Source organism: Galeopterus variegatus, unplaced genomic scaffold (assembly GCF_000696425.1).
Source record: "Galeopterus variegatus unplaced genomic scaffold, G_variegatus-3.0.2 Scaffold4764, whole genome shotgun sequence".
Taxonomy (NCBI): Eukaryota; Metazoa; Chordata; class Mammalia; order Dermoptera; family Cynocephalidae; genus Galeopterus; species Galeopterus variegatus.
This window is the reverse complement of record NW_007730875.1, coordinates 108,207-121,305: the sequence shown is the minus strand read 5'-3', so window position 1 is coordinate 121,305 and position 13,099 is coordinate 108,207. Positions and strand designations below refer to the sequence as shown.

Below are 13,099 nucleotides of genomic sequence, written 5' to 3'. Positions count from 1 at the left end.
TTAGACCAAGAGATCCACATCATCTTTCTCTGGTCCTTCCAGCTGACACAGCTTTGCCTCAGAGCGTCTATCTATTCACCTATCAGTGAGCTGCCATTTTTACCCCGATATTGTTGTGGTATCACCTGGCCTCAGCTAGTTTTAGCTGAATAGCAAAACAAAAATGACTCGGCAAAGGGGTATATAGAGCCTACCAGAGAGAGGCCCAAGTTAGCCATGAGCTTATTACTGGCAAATGGAAGAAGTTCCTCTAAGAGAGGAAACTTGGTTTTACTTACTAGTGGTTCTTACGGTTTCTAACAGTCATAGAAATTATTGATTACTATGGATTTCATTTAACCTTCCAGCACTTATTTATTAGCACAGATGACTAAGAGCTCTGCCTATGGCAACACTGCCATTTAAAAATCTTGATTTCCATAAATGCAGCATCCAACGCTTTATATATAAGGGATTCTTATTTCAGCATATTCAGTAACAACCTCTGTAATATAATGGCTTGCTAAACAATCTATGAATTAATATTTATTCAAATGTCTTTTCAAATTGGTGTTACTTCCCATTTGTCCAGCTCTCAAATTTATAATAAAACTTTAGAATAGAAATGTTTTCAGTGCCATATTTTTGCATAGAAGATGCAAAATGCAAATTAACTACTTTTAGGATTCTGCCAACTCACAAATGAACACCATTAAAAATTCACTGCTTTTTAAGGCAAGATTATCTCTGCCCGAGATGAAGAGATAACTAGCTAGGAGTTATATCCTTTGACTAAATACATGTACATTTATAATGCTTTTATTATGAAAACTGTATTAACACTTACCATAACTACAATATCAATGTCATAAAGTAGGTCTCTTCAACTTCATACAAATATAGTACAGATTTAAAATGGCCTTTTCGGGCCGGCCCGGTGGTGCACTGGAGAGTGCGCTGCTTGGGAGTGCGGCGGCGCTCCCGCTGAGGGTTTGGATCCCATGTGGAGACCGGTTCCGCTCACTGGCTGAGCGTGGTGCGGGCGCAACACCAAGGGTTGCGAGCCCGTTGCCAGTCCCCGGTACGGGCGCAACACTGAGGGTTGCGATCCCGTTACTGGTCAGTAAAAAAGACAAAAAGGAAAAAAAAATGGCCTTTTCTTTCTACTTTAGACAGATTTTTGGAAAATGAGATAAAATACCAAGTTGAAAGTAAGTGGTTATTTATTTGGTCATTCACCATTCCTTGAATGTACACGCATGATGAAGCATTATTAGGACTTGACAAGACCACCACTTTGAGAATGTTCAACAAAATTTGATGTGATCTGTACACATTAGGCCTTCAAGTGGACAGTATTAATTAGCAAGGCACTTGGTGATTCCATCAATGGTCAGGGAACAGACTGTTTACTGATACCATGGCTTTGAGCCACATATAATTTTACTTTGCATTTTCTTCTTAAAAGCATAGTTTTAGGCTACTATGTTAACAAGTTCTCCAAACAAAAATTCACTTATTTTTTAGGTTAAGATTTCGGTATGGGTGAAAAGTGTATTAAATAACACTAATTAGATTCTTTATGACCTTCAACAGTCCTAGGGAAGAAATTATACCTAGGAACCTCTTAGATGTGGAAATGACTTCACCAGTGAACCAGATGTTAAAAGCCAATTACTTGCACAGGGCATTGTGAGAAAAACTGAAGCCTCACTCCAAGGTTAGGGGACCTCAGGAGGCAGACAAGGCTGCACCTGAAGCTCACTTCAGAAGTTTTCTTTTAAATGTATTTGCTTGAAAGACTTGGCTTCAAGCATGAAGTCAAAAGAGAACTCAATATAGCCACACTGAAAGCCAACTTCTAACTTAAATTACCAGACATAGCTCATAAAACCAGCTGTCTCAAAGACAGTATTATCTTTATTAAAAAACAGACAGACATAGCAGCACTTACAAGAGTTCATAAAAGGCATTGTACATTATCAACTGATAAGTGTGGAAAGGGCAGGCCCCAGCCCAGCTGGTTGTGTGCTCTGCATCATAATGCATGCTCACAACCACCTGTTCCCCTTCATACGATGCAACCCAGACACCCGAGGGGAGACCAACAGCAACAGTGGAACTCCTCAACTTCAAGCCTTTGTTATTTGTGTGAAGTCAATCAAGTCAAGTATCACCCTCCTTAGCAGCATCTGGAGCACTCATTGGTGTTCTGGAGGTGGCTGGTGTACTTGACCCACTTATTAAAAAAATCTAAGCGTTCAACAAAAAAACACTTCTCCCTGTCCAATGCCATCCACGGAAATACTTCTCTTGTGAAAGAGATACACTCTTCCATTTAAATATCTGTAAAAGCTAATGCATGCCTCCGCTGCAGTAGACAGAAGAGAACTTTGAACAGGTGCTTCTGCACAACTGTCTTTGGTGGAGAATGCTGATGTGGTCACACTGTTCCCTGCTCACTGCTCTGCTTCTTACTGCTTGGTGGAGGGGTGAGGACCCCAGTAGGGGGAGGAGAAATCCTATTTTGTTCAGACAATATGGCTTTCTTTGCTTGGGCTTTGTCCTGTTGACAAGAATAAAAGGGAGAAATGTTAAAATGGAAGAACATATCCTTTGGGCTTCGCTTACTATATGCTTTTTCTATGGGGCTGAGCAAGGGGAAAAAAATAGCAAAAATCTAAAAGTGTCTGGTCTATACGATACTGAGACATAGTATCTATTGACCACAATTTTTCTTTTTCAAGGAATTAAAAGAATTGGAATTTCTCCAGGATATCTGGAACCTGCCTGAAGGAAAGTGAATAGGCTTTTTAAGCAGTTTTAAGAATCTGTGTGGGCAACAAAGATTGAAATAAGTAATAGTACTGACCAGCAAATCCAAGCTGTTTATATGGGTCTGTATGTTGTGTGCATCTTCAGCAGCAACCCCCCTGAAGTGCTTCAGTTTTGAGCTCCCTGTCTCCCTTATAACCATGGCAAAGGGAACCATCCACTTGACACAGTTCTCTATATCGCACCACTGATACCCTGCAATGAAAAGACATGATAGGCTCAATGTGAGGCCGACAACTGGTTTTTAAGTTTAATGTACCTTGTTTGTGAACTCATTGTTAAGCCAACATACCTGAAACCTTTTGCATCAATTCAGATGAAGAGAAATGATACAAGGCAGAAGCAGCAAGTACACCATAAGAAAATTCTAAGCAGCCAACATCCAGGACACAGACATCTAAAAGCTATGAGAAGAAAAGAACACTGAAACAAATGGCCAACACACGTCACTTCTATAGTGACTCACTCTAGCTGTGGGGTAGGTAGCCCTACAGAGGTAATGAAGCTACTTACCTCTGCAATCTGTATGAAGATGTGCTGGGGATACTGCGGCCGTAGCACTTCATATAAGTCATTCAGATATGCAACCTGCATGTACACATTCAGCCAAGACACAATGGTCAGGGGACTTAAACGCCACTTAAGGGCCTAAAGGAATACAGAGAAAACAGACCAAGTTGAGAAAAGAAGCTCAAAACGCAGCCATGTTCTGTGCCACAATGTGTTCAGCTGGAGAATACCTATCAAAGGCACTCACATTTCACATGGAAAAGATATTACGTATGCATTTAAAAAATGACAGAAAAATTTACTTGTAACCTACCTTCATAATCATTAATTCCATGGTAAGAATTTCTTCTCCTGAACAAGCGCCATCTGTAACATAAGCAAACTGGTGCAACTTTGGAGGATAGATTTCCTGAAAGGAAATAAAAGGAAGATATCATTAGCAAAAAGCCAGTCTCTAATAGTTTCAGTTTATAATGTGCATCCAAAATTATCCTTTTTAGCACCCTGGCATAGAAAGAGAGGGTGCACTGATGGAATAAATACAGGAGCCACTCCAGTTGTTCAAAATGTGTTATTGCAAAAGAAATGAAACTCCTGGGCCGGCCTGTGGCTCACTCGGTAGAGTGCGGTGCTAATAACACCAAGGCCCCGGGTTCGGATCCCACATAGGGATGGCCGGTTCGCTCACTGGCTGAGCGTGGTGCTGACAACACCAAGCCAAGGGTCGTGATCCCCTTACTGGTCAAAAAAAAAAAAAAAAAAAAAAAAAAGAAATGAAACTCCTATCCTGACTAAATGAATAAATACATAGAATTTTCACTCTTCATGGATATTTCTGAAATTCTCACCTTTTCAATACCTTTAACAAAATTTTTGAAAGTTGGGCCCATACACTCTTATAATCACACCAAAATTTTAATCTTCTCAGTTCAAAGTTAAATTTTTTTGCTTCATATTTCTACATTAATCTAAGCGTTCTGTACATTCACCACTCCTCTCTCTTCTTGTTAAGTTTCCTGCCTTTTTCGCATTTAATAGAAGGCCTCAAATTAGAAAAATTTAGGATATGTATTATAGACAAATAGTTGGTTTCTTCCCCTAATCTCAGTGGAGCTCAAGAAACAGCATGTATTATGTAACAAATATTTGAAAACTACTTACCTCAAGTTTGGCAGCAATAAATAAAGATGAAATCCCAATAAGCTGTAAAAGTGTCTTTACAACATTGTCTTGTGTAGCCATGTACCGATCAAAGAAATCCTGTGCCAAGTAAAATGTCTCCCTGTGAAGTTTATAGACTTCACAAACCTGAAACAAATATTTAGTAAGTTTTAGAACAGTTACTCGAGGGGAGAAAAAGAACCTTTTAATGAGTTTTGGTGAAGGACAATATAATCAAATCAAAAGACGTGAGAGAGAAAACTGCTTTTCTAAAAGGATAGTTGTCCTTAAGTGCTTGGGCAATGAAAAAAAGAACCTTTTAATGAGTTTTGGTGAAGGACAATATAATCAAATCAAAAGACGTGAGAGAGAGAACTGCTTTTCTAAAAGGATAGTTGTCCTTAAGTGCTTGGGCAATGAAAAACGGGAACTCAGATAAAAGGATTATGTGTTCTATGATCTATATAATAGTAAGAGTGAACATTCACAGGCCAGGGAGGGAAGGTACGGTCAACAGCCAGGTGAAAACAGCATGTTCATGGGAAAAATAAAAACAAAACCAAGAAATACCTAAAACCATGAATTTTCTCAAATAATGTTGTCCCCTCTTTATAAGTTTCACTATGACTTGACAAAAGAACTAACACATTCCCTCACAACTGAGCAACACCAATAAGAACATTTAAAAGCTGGGACACACATTTACTTAAAGACTACAACATGCCCCATACATTGTAAGTCATAAGAGGCAAAAGCTTTTTAAAAAAGCATTAAGTAGGAGGGCAGGGGGAGGGACGTTGGGGATAACTGAGTGGGGGACCTGAGGTACAAATGCAATTTGCAGTAATGGGTATACAGCCAGTAGGAATCTGGCCCCCACATCATGGGCACAAGGGGTGACAGTCAGCTTTGTAGCCCATGAATATTCAGTACCAATAAAAAAAATAAAAATAAAAAAATTAAATTAAAAAATAATAAATAATTTTTAAAAAAACATAAAGCAGGGGCTGGCCAGTTAGCCCAACGGCTAGAGCATGGTACTGATAACACCAAGATCAAGTGTTCAGATCCCTGTACTAGCCAGCCACCCAAAGACCCAGAGTGTATTTTAGGCTCAAACTTGGACAAATCCATTTATCGCAGACAGACAAACTATAAAATTAGGACAATACCTGACTTGCCTACCTCACAGGATTGCTGTGAGAATCTGATGAAATAGTGCACATGATGGGATTTAAAAGGACCAAGAAAATGTTAGACCTCAACTCATTACCATCACCAAATGTCCAATTATGCATATACAACTGTAACAACACTGTTACTCCTAAATGGCATCTCCCCTAAGTGCAATTCACGGGGTTAATACATCGAAAAGGAGCCAGAGAAACAGCACAGAGAATACTGTTAGAAAATTCCATCAATCACCAAAGACTACTTCTAAAGTACAGATTAAGCCATATTTAGCTGTCTGTAGAAACATTCCTTCAAAGTATAATGGCATCTACTGCATTACATAAAATAGAACCTCTCAGTTACAACGTTTTTATAAAAATGAATTGAAGCCTGAGAAATTAAAACATATGTACTGCTCCAAGAAATTATAAAGTATTGCAAAGGAAACAGATGGGCTTTGTGACAAGAGCTGTGTGACATGGAGGGTCTGTGGTGGGCAACTGCAAGACCTATTCTTTAAAAGCAGGTCTGCCAAATAATTCAGTACAGAAAATATCGACGTTTCCAGGGACCAAGGAAGAAATGCAAATTAAAAATGATAACTTCAGGGCCGGCCTGTGGCTCACTCGGTAGAGTGCGGTGCTGATAACACCAAGGCCACGGGTTCGGATCCCATATAGGGATGGCCGGTTCGCTCACTGGCTGAGCGTGGTGCTGACAACACCAAGTCGAGGGTTAAGATCCCCTTACCGGTCATCTTTAAAAAAAAAAAAAAAAAAAAAGATAACTTCATATACACCATTTCTAATCCACACACTCTGCAAGGAAAATATTGTTAGAAATATTACAGATGAGAAAACGAAGACTCAAAGTTAAGAGATGTGCCTGACTAGGTCACAGAGATGGTAAGTGGCAGCAGGAAATGTGATTCTAGTACTAGCATAACCAGGGTATGCATACCCCTGGGAACATGGATTTCTAATGGTCACACAGCACTATCTGTGTATTCTAGGGAATATTTAGACACTCAACTTCCACGTGTACTCTTTCATAAAACGATTCTGCCTGAATGTCCTTCCACTTCAGAGGAAAAGCTCACTTCTCACCTACCCAAGTCTTACAAGGGTGGCCAGGAAGCCTCCCTTAATTGAGGCATTATAAGTCACCCACAGTTCATCCGAGTAAGGGGTGCACTGCTGATAAAATATCACTTTTTATGTTTAACAATTATCTATAATAATTTGCAACAGTTGTTTTTTTGATCAGTTTCGCAGAGAGGTATGACAGTGTGACCAATAAAAGATTTGAACAATATATTTTGTTAGGATAGCATTCTATGGGGAAAGAGAAATGTATTCCAAGAAGTTAAAAAGAACAGTGTAAGATTTGACTGCTAAAGATAAGCTTGTTCATATATTTTTACAATTTATGATAGCAACTATCGAACTGCTGATATTTACATTCCAGTGGATACACTTAAAAGCAATTTAACGAACAAAGTTCAAATACCAATATTTACAATTTACTGGAAAATACAACCTTTGCAATTATTTAAACTTTGATGGAAAAAAATTAGATGCCAACTTTAAAATATTTAAAGGGCAAAGAGATTTTAGAAATTCTTTTAAGAATGCAAGTAAAAAAGTTACAACGACCACTGCAGAAAATATACCAAACAGTTTCAGAGACACAGAATGTGTCAGTGAAATCAGTCACATGAAGAGATCACATAATAGCACAGAGAATCTAGAAACGATCAATGCTTCCAGTGAACAGGAAAACTCAAGCTCACCTCCATTAACCAATCCAGAAGAATTGCTCGCATTTTAGGCTGCAGAAGAGGGTGTCGCTGCATAAAGTGCTTATCTGTTATGTATGTCTTCTCCTTGTTTAACATGATTTTCCAAACCTCCTCTCTATTTGCCCAGCTACAAAAAAAAAAAAAACCCAACTCCACATAAGTGTCAGTATGCATCCATACTAATGAAGGCTAAGTGAGAACATGGAGTAAGAGATATGGAAGCCACGTGGCAGTCAACACTTACTTTAGTATAGGCAGTGGTGAGGCTCTGGGCGGTGCCGACCGAGGCCGAGGCTCGTGTTTAGAATTCGGGTATACTGGCTCATCCGCTTCTTTGTCAGGTGTGGGAATTAAGGAGCAGGGGTCTGCACAGCCAGTACTATTGTCCCAAGGCTGTAAATAAAAAAAACATTTTACTTATTTATTTATTTATTTATGGTTTTTGGCAGCTGGCTGGTATGAGAATCCAAACCCTTGACCTTGGTGTTATCAGCACCATGCTCTCCCAAGTGAAAAAAACACATTTTAAAATGTTTGATGTAAACCAGCTATTTTTACATTCACTGATTTGTAGATTAGCCAGTACTTCAAAAAAAAATCTTCACACTGGAGAGTGATCTCCAGGCCTAAATATTCTGGCCAAGTTAAGACAGAGATGGCATGGTAAGTAAAACCCACAGTAATAACGCCAAGCTTTCATTTAATTTCCATCATTAGCTTAGGGTGTACACAGTAAATACTTTATAAAGCTAGGAAATCAGTAGCATTTTATTCTCCACTTTATTACCCTCATATGAGGTGCCTGAGCAGCAAAATGGACACAGAAGATGTAAGATAAAATGCAAACAGCTCTTTACAAAAAAAAAAAAGAGTACAAATCCATTTGCAGCTCAGTAAGATACTGGGAGTATAACTTCTGAAGTGCTTAAAAAAGATATATTGTGGGATTATTTAGTCATAATTCAAAAATTTGTTTTTTAACAAGTACAACTAACCTACTAAAATTTTTTTGTGGGGGGGGGGGCGGCTGGCCAGTGTGTGGACTGAACCTGTGACCTTGGTGTTATAAGGCTGCACTCTATAAAATTTCTTAAAAGCACAACACAGAATTTCCAATAAAAATATGTACATAGCGAAGGCTGGTTACCTCACTTGGTTAGAGCATGGTGCTGGTAACACCAAGATAAAGGGTTTGGATCCCTTTACCAGCTAGCTGCCAAAAAAGGAGAAAAGTTTACATAAGCACTCCACATTCACAAGTATAAAAGATAAAAAATGTAAATTGGCTGCCATCTTTATTAAAGTCCCCTCATTTTAAAACAAAGACTCATAAATGTGACATCTTTTGGTAGCAGGACTAGCCAAATATATTAAAATATGAGGACTCTTTGTTTTCCTTAACTCAAAGCAAAACAAGAACATCTGCCTAGTTAAAACCAAATCAAGTGATGGTTACATGTAATACTAAGAAGTCTAAGGAGATAAAGTCCAGATACTCCTGAAGATCTTTGAATCCCACCCCCAGAGAGCCCTGTACAGAGTAAGACTCAAATATCTGATAGATGAATAAACTATCAATAAAAACCAAAACAATATGCTTTTCTTAAAGATTTCAAATGCTTAATTTTAATCAATTTTCAATATTTAGAAAAGACTAAGGTAGGCCCGTGGCTCACTCGGGAGAGTGTGGTGCTGATAACACCAAGGCCACGGGTCCAGATCCCATATGGGGATGGTCGGTTTGCTCACAGGAGCCTATGTTTGGTTTGTAGTTATAAAACATGGTGACTTTGCTGAACATATTAGGCAGATAACAATCCCACTGGCATAGTGGCTACCACAGCACACTGGCCACCTTCAGAGAAAGCCTTGGCACTTTCAGTCTAGTGAGAAGAGCAAAAGCTGGATAAAGCTCTTCTCCACCCAGTGTAGAAAGAATTGGGCATGCAAATTATCCACGACAGCTCCTGCCAACAGCTGTGTGAGAAAGACAACTTCCTTTCAGTTTTGGTATCATGTGCTGGTAGCATTTCCTTGACTTCTGAAACAGTCATATTACAACTGCTCTAAGTTGCCCTTCATTCAAGGAGAATGAATTCTAGTTCTGAAGGCATAAGCTGGGTGCCACCCTCTACAGCCAGATGGCTGGTACATCTGAGCAGGCTTTTGGAGATAATCTAACTGGTATCAGTTCCCAACCTGCAGTTCATAGACAAATTAGGTGAACCACAGCAGACAGTTTCCAAAGTTTGCCCTTTTAGGAACCAGTGTATGAGGCAGAATAGTTAAGTCTATGTCCTTTAACTTGAGTGTATACCAAGTTTCAAAGGAAGAAAGATTAGTCTGACTTTATTTAGGATAATAGCAAGAGACCAGTTGTGACTACACCTAACAACGTCTGACTTATGACACTTTTTTTCCTTATGCAAAATTATTTTCTGAGAAGTAATTTATAGTCCAGGATTCTACATCAATAAAAAGGCTGTGACTCATGTAAAAAATTAAACAAAATGGATGTTAAGTAGATTTTAGATAAAAGGGTATTCTTTTCATTATCGGCAGCTGAAAATAAGATCTAAAGGTTCCATGGGGTCTTGATGAAGCAGTTACACTGAGTTTAGTAGCTTGAGGTTGTTGTACTGAGCTGAACTATAATTCCAGAGAACAATTCTGTGTAACTAATAGGCAAAAAGGTTCTGTTATGTCCCCAAATTCTAGCTTCATGAATCTTCTCAGAGAAATAAAGACATTGCTCCATAAATAGATGTATAATTTTTCAGCTATTCACATTTCATAGCTATCAACTCTATGGTCTAGGAATACAGCCACTAGGCCGGCCCGTGGCTCCCTTCTCAGAGAAATAAAGACATTGCTCCATAAATAGATGTATAATTTTTCAGCTATTCACATATCATAGCTATCAACTCTATGGTCTAGGAATACAGCCACTAGGCCGGCCCGTGGCTCCCTTGGTAGAGTGCGGTGCTGATAACACCAAGGCCACGGGTTCGGATCCTATATAGGGATGGCTGGTTTGCTCCCTAGCTGAGCGTGGTGCTGACAACACCAAGCCAAGGGTTGAGATCCCCTTACCGGTCATTCTTAAAAAAAAAAAAAAAGGAATACAGCCACAGTCCTGCCTTAGGATATCCTAGGCACTGCTCAGGTTATCCTTGAGAATAAAAACTACTTTAAAACTCCAAGAAGTCAATATGGATGGCTTTGCTTCATCTCTACTTAGAAATTCCTCCCCAGAAATGCTTATTACTAGGGTCTTATGTGAAGTCACAACTGCTATTGCAAACAACGTGGCCCATAGCTTTGAAGCCCTTCACCTTTCCTGACCACCTACATAGCTATTGCTGACTGCTCTACAAAGTGATGTGCTCTCTATTGCTAATGTAGTTGAGACTTCAATACTCAGGTCAAATACTATTCCTACTCAGCTTTTATCTGTGAAAGAGTCAGAAGGCCTGACTAGCTAGTCTGGAGATACACTGCTTCCCGCTGCTGGAGCCATAACTACAGTCTCCAGCCCTTTCTGGAGGCAAAGAGATAATATAAGCTTTTTCTGTAAGGAACTTCTGATATTATAATGATATCACATTACTTGCAGGAGATTTGGCAGAAACTCCACAAGGAGGGGCAAGAGAAATGGAGTAGTCAATGAAAGTGTGTTGAGACACACATATCATTACACAGAATATTCCACTAATATTCTTGCTGAGGCCAGGTAGAGCCCCAGACAGCACTGATCAATGTAGGTTATTGCTAGATGGGCTGAAACGACTTCCAGGACAAGAAAAGGGGGAAAAGCTTGAAAACCTAAAGAAGACAGAAGGAGGTCCTTAAGCACCATGACAAAAAACAGTGTGGATCGGGGGGAAGTCATTGCTTAAAAACACACAGGAACCTTCCCCACAGTTCACTGGCCTTTAGAGACAAGGTTATCAGCCCAACTCTGCCCCTAGCTTGCACAGGACTCTGAGTTACTTCTTCCTCTGAGTCTCAGTTTCCTCATGTGCAAAAGGAATTCAGTTATTTGATGTCCACGTTGGTTCTTCCATGCATCAGTGTGCATTTGCAATCTCAGAGGGTGCCAGTCGAGAATACAAGACCTTCTTGGAATTCCAAGCCTGGCAGAGGCCAGTGCCCACTGACACGCACAGCGCACAGCCATACGGACTATGGCTGTAGTTAGAGAAACTTAACTAACCAGAGTGTCTTTAGCAGGAGATAAGAGAGCATGAAACCCAATCTGACCCAGAGAGAGCAAGAGGACCTCCATGTAGGCCCAATCAGCAAGCGTACTTACCTCCTTACCACACTGGCCTCTTACAGTCCTGTCAATTTTGGCAATTTCTTCATCTGGATCCTGCAAAAACTAACGTAAAACCCCCACACCCCAAAGAAACATATCGAACAAACCAAGACAAAAAACAGAGAGAAGAAAAAGTTGATTAGGTTATGGACACCACTTCTGCCAAAAAGACCCCCCCACTAGCCCCCTATCAATAAATACGGGGGCAAAGCCAACTCTGGTACCCAGGTAAGATGCAGGGGGTGGGGAATTCTCTCCAACCTGTCTCCTTTGTACTCACCACGGCCACGTTTGCCTTCCTTTTCCTGGAACGAACAGAGAAATCGGTGCCGCCTTCTTCTTTCATGGTGTCCCGTTCCTTCGCATCTCTGCAAAGCCAGGGTGGCACAGAGGTAGGGGTGAGTTCTCCCCAAATCTCGGCCCGCCCCTCCCCCACCGCTGCACACCCTTCCCTTCCCCGTAGCGACCAGGCCACTCACCTCTCCCTCCTTTCCCTCGGCATGGCGCAGGTCTCGGACTCCGACTTCAGGCCTGGGGGGCACGAAGCGGGAAGCGGGGTGAGGACGGCCAGGGCTCGCCGGCCTGCCCCGGGCACCCCTCCCCCTCCCGCGCGGGCGGCGGCGGGAGCCTCCTGGGCCGGCCGGGAAAATGGCCGATGGGCCCTGGGTGGCCTGTCACCCGCGGCGCCTACGGCAGCCCACGATCCCGAGTCCGAGTTCGGGGTGGGGGAAAGGCGCCGGATGCCTCCCCAAACCCCTGCCGGCCCATCGCCTCCCTTGGGGCCGGGGCTGCCTCAGTCTCCCCCTCAATACCTTCCCGTAACCCGTCTCTGAACCATCCCACCCGGAGCACCCCGCGCTGACGTCTCCAGGACACGGCGACCCGGCGACCTGAAGACCCGGCCTCACCCCACCCCCAACCCAGCCCGGCCCGGGTGCTCTGGGAATCCTCGCCCGCGGCGCCCGACCCGGCAGCCCGCGGCGGGGTGCTTACCCAAAGCCGTCTCCACGGCAGGCAGGCGCGCACGAGCCAAGGCAGGAGGCAGGAGGCAGGAGGCAAGAGCGAGCGGGAAGCCGGGAGGCCGGAGGCGGCGGCGGGCCGATCGCGCGGCGGTGGCGGGATCCGCGCCTGCCCCCTACACCGCGCTGGCGGCCGAGCCGGCTGCTCCTGCGCCCGGCTTAGAGCGGGACATTTAAAATCCCTGCGCGCGGAACCGGCCCCGGCCCGCCCTCACGCCCCCCCAGCTCCCGGGAGGCCCCGCCCCGCCCCGGCTCCGAGCCCCTCAGCGGCCGTCCGAGGGCCCGGGCCCTGCTGTACCG

General features: G+C 42.4%; 1 protein-coding gene across 1 annotated transcript; it reads right to left on the bottom strand.

Moving 5' to 3' along the window:
* Positions 1-1,867: 1,867 nt before the first annotated feature.
* CCNE1 (cyclin E1) lies at positions 1,868-12,855 on the bottom strand. The gene is made up of 12 exons (XM_008588299.1): positions 12,774-12,855; positions 12,260-12,311; positions 12,061-12,148; positions 11,775-11,843; positions 7,704-7,852; positions 7,451-7,586; positions 4,486-4,632; positions 3,638-3,733; positions 3,328-3,462; positions 3,107-3,218; positions 2,852-3,009; positions 1,868-2,545 (listed from the first exon to the last, which is right to left on the bottom strand). Exons 2-12 carry the CDS (start codon positions 12,280-12,282, stop codon positions 2,423-2,425), a joined length of 1,236 nt encoding a protein of 411 aa, XP_008586521.1. The 5' UTR covers positions 12,283-12,311; positions 12,774-12,855; the 3' UTR covers positions 1,868-2,422.
* Between the last annotated feature and the right edge of the window lie 244 nt (positions 12,856-13,099).

Bases quoted from the DNA above. Each gene is read 5' to 3' on its own strand.
- CCNE1 (XM_008588299.1), bottom strand. From the start codon at position 12,282: ATGCCGAGGGAAAGGAGGGAGAG. The intron at 11,844-12,060 runs GTGAGTACAAAG...GTTTTACGTTAG, and splicing joins GGAAGGCAAACGTGGCCGTG to TTTTTGCAGGATCCAGATGA. The intron at 4,633-7,450 runs GTGAGCTTGAGT...TATTTGTTTCAG, and splicing joins TTCTGGATTGGTTAATGGAG to GTTTGTGAAGTCTATAAACT.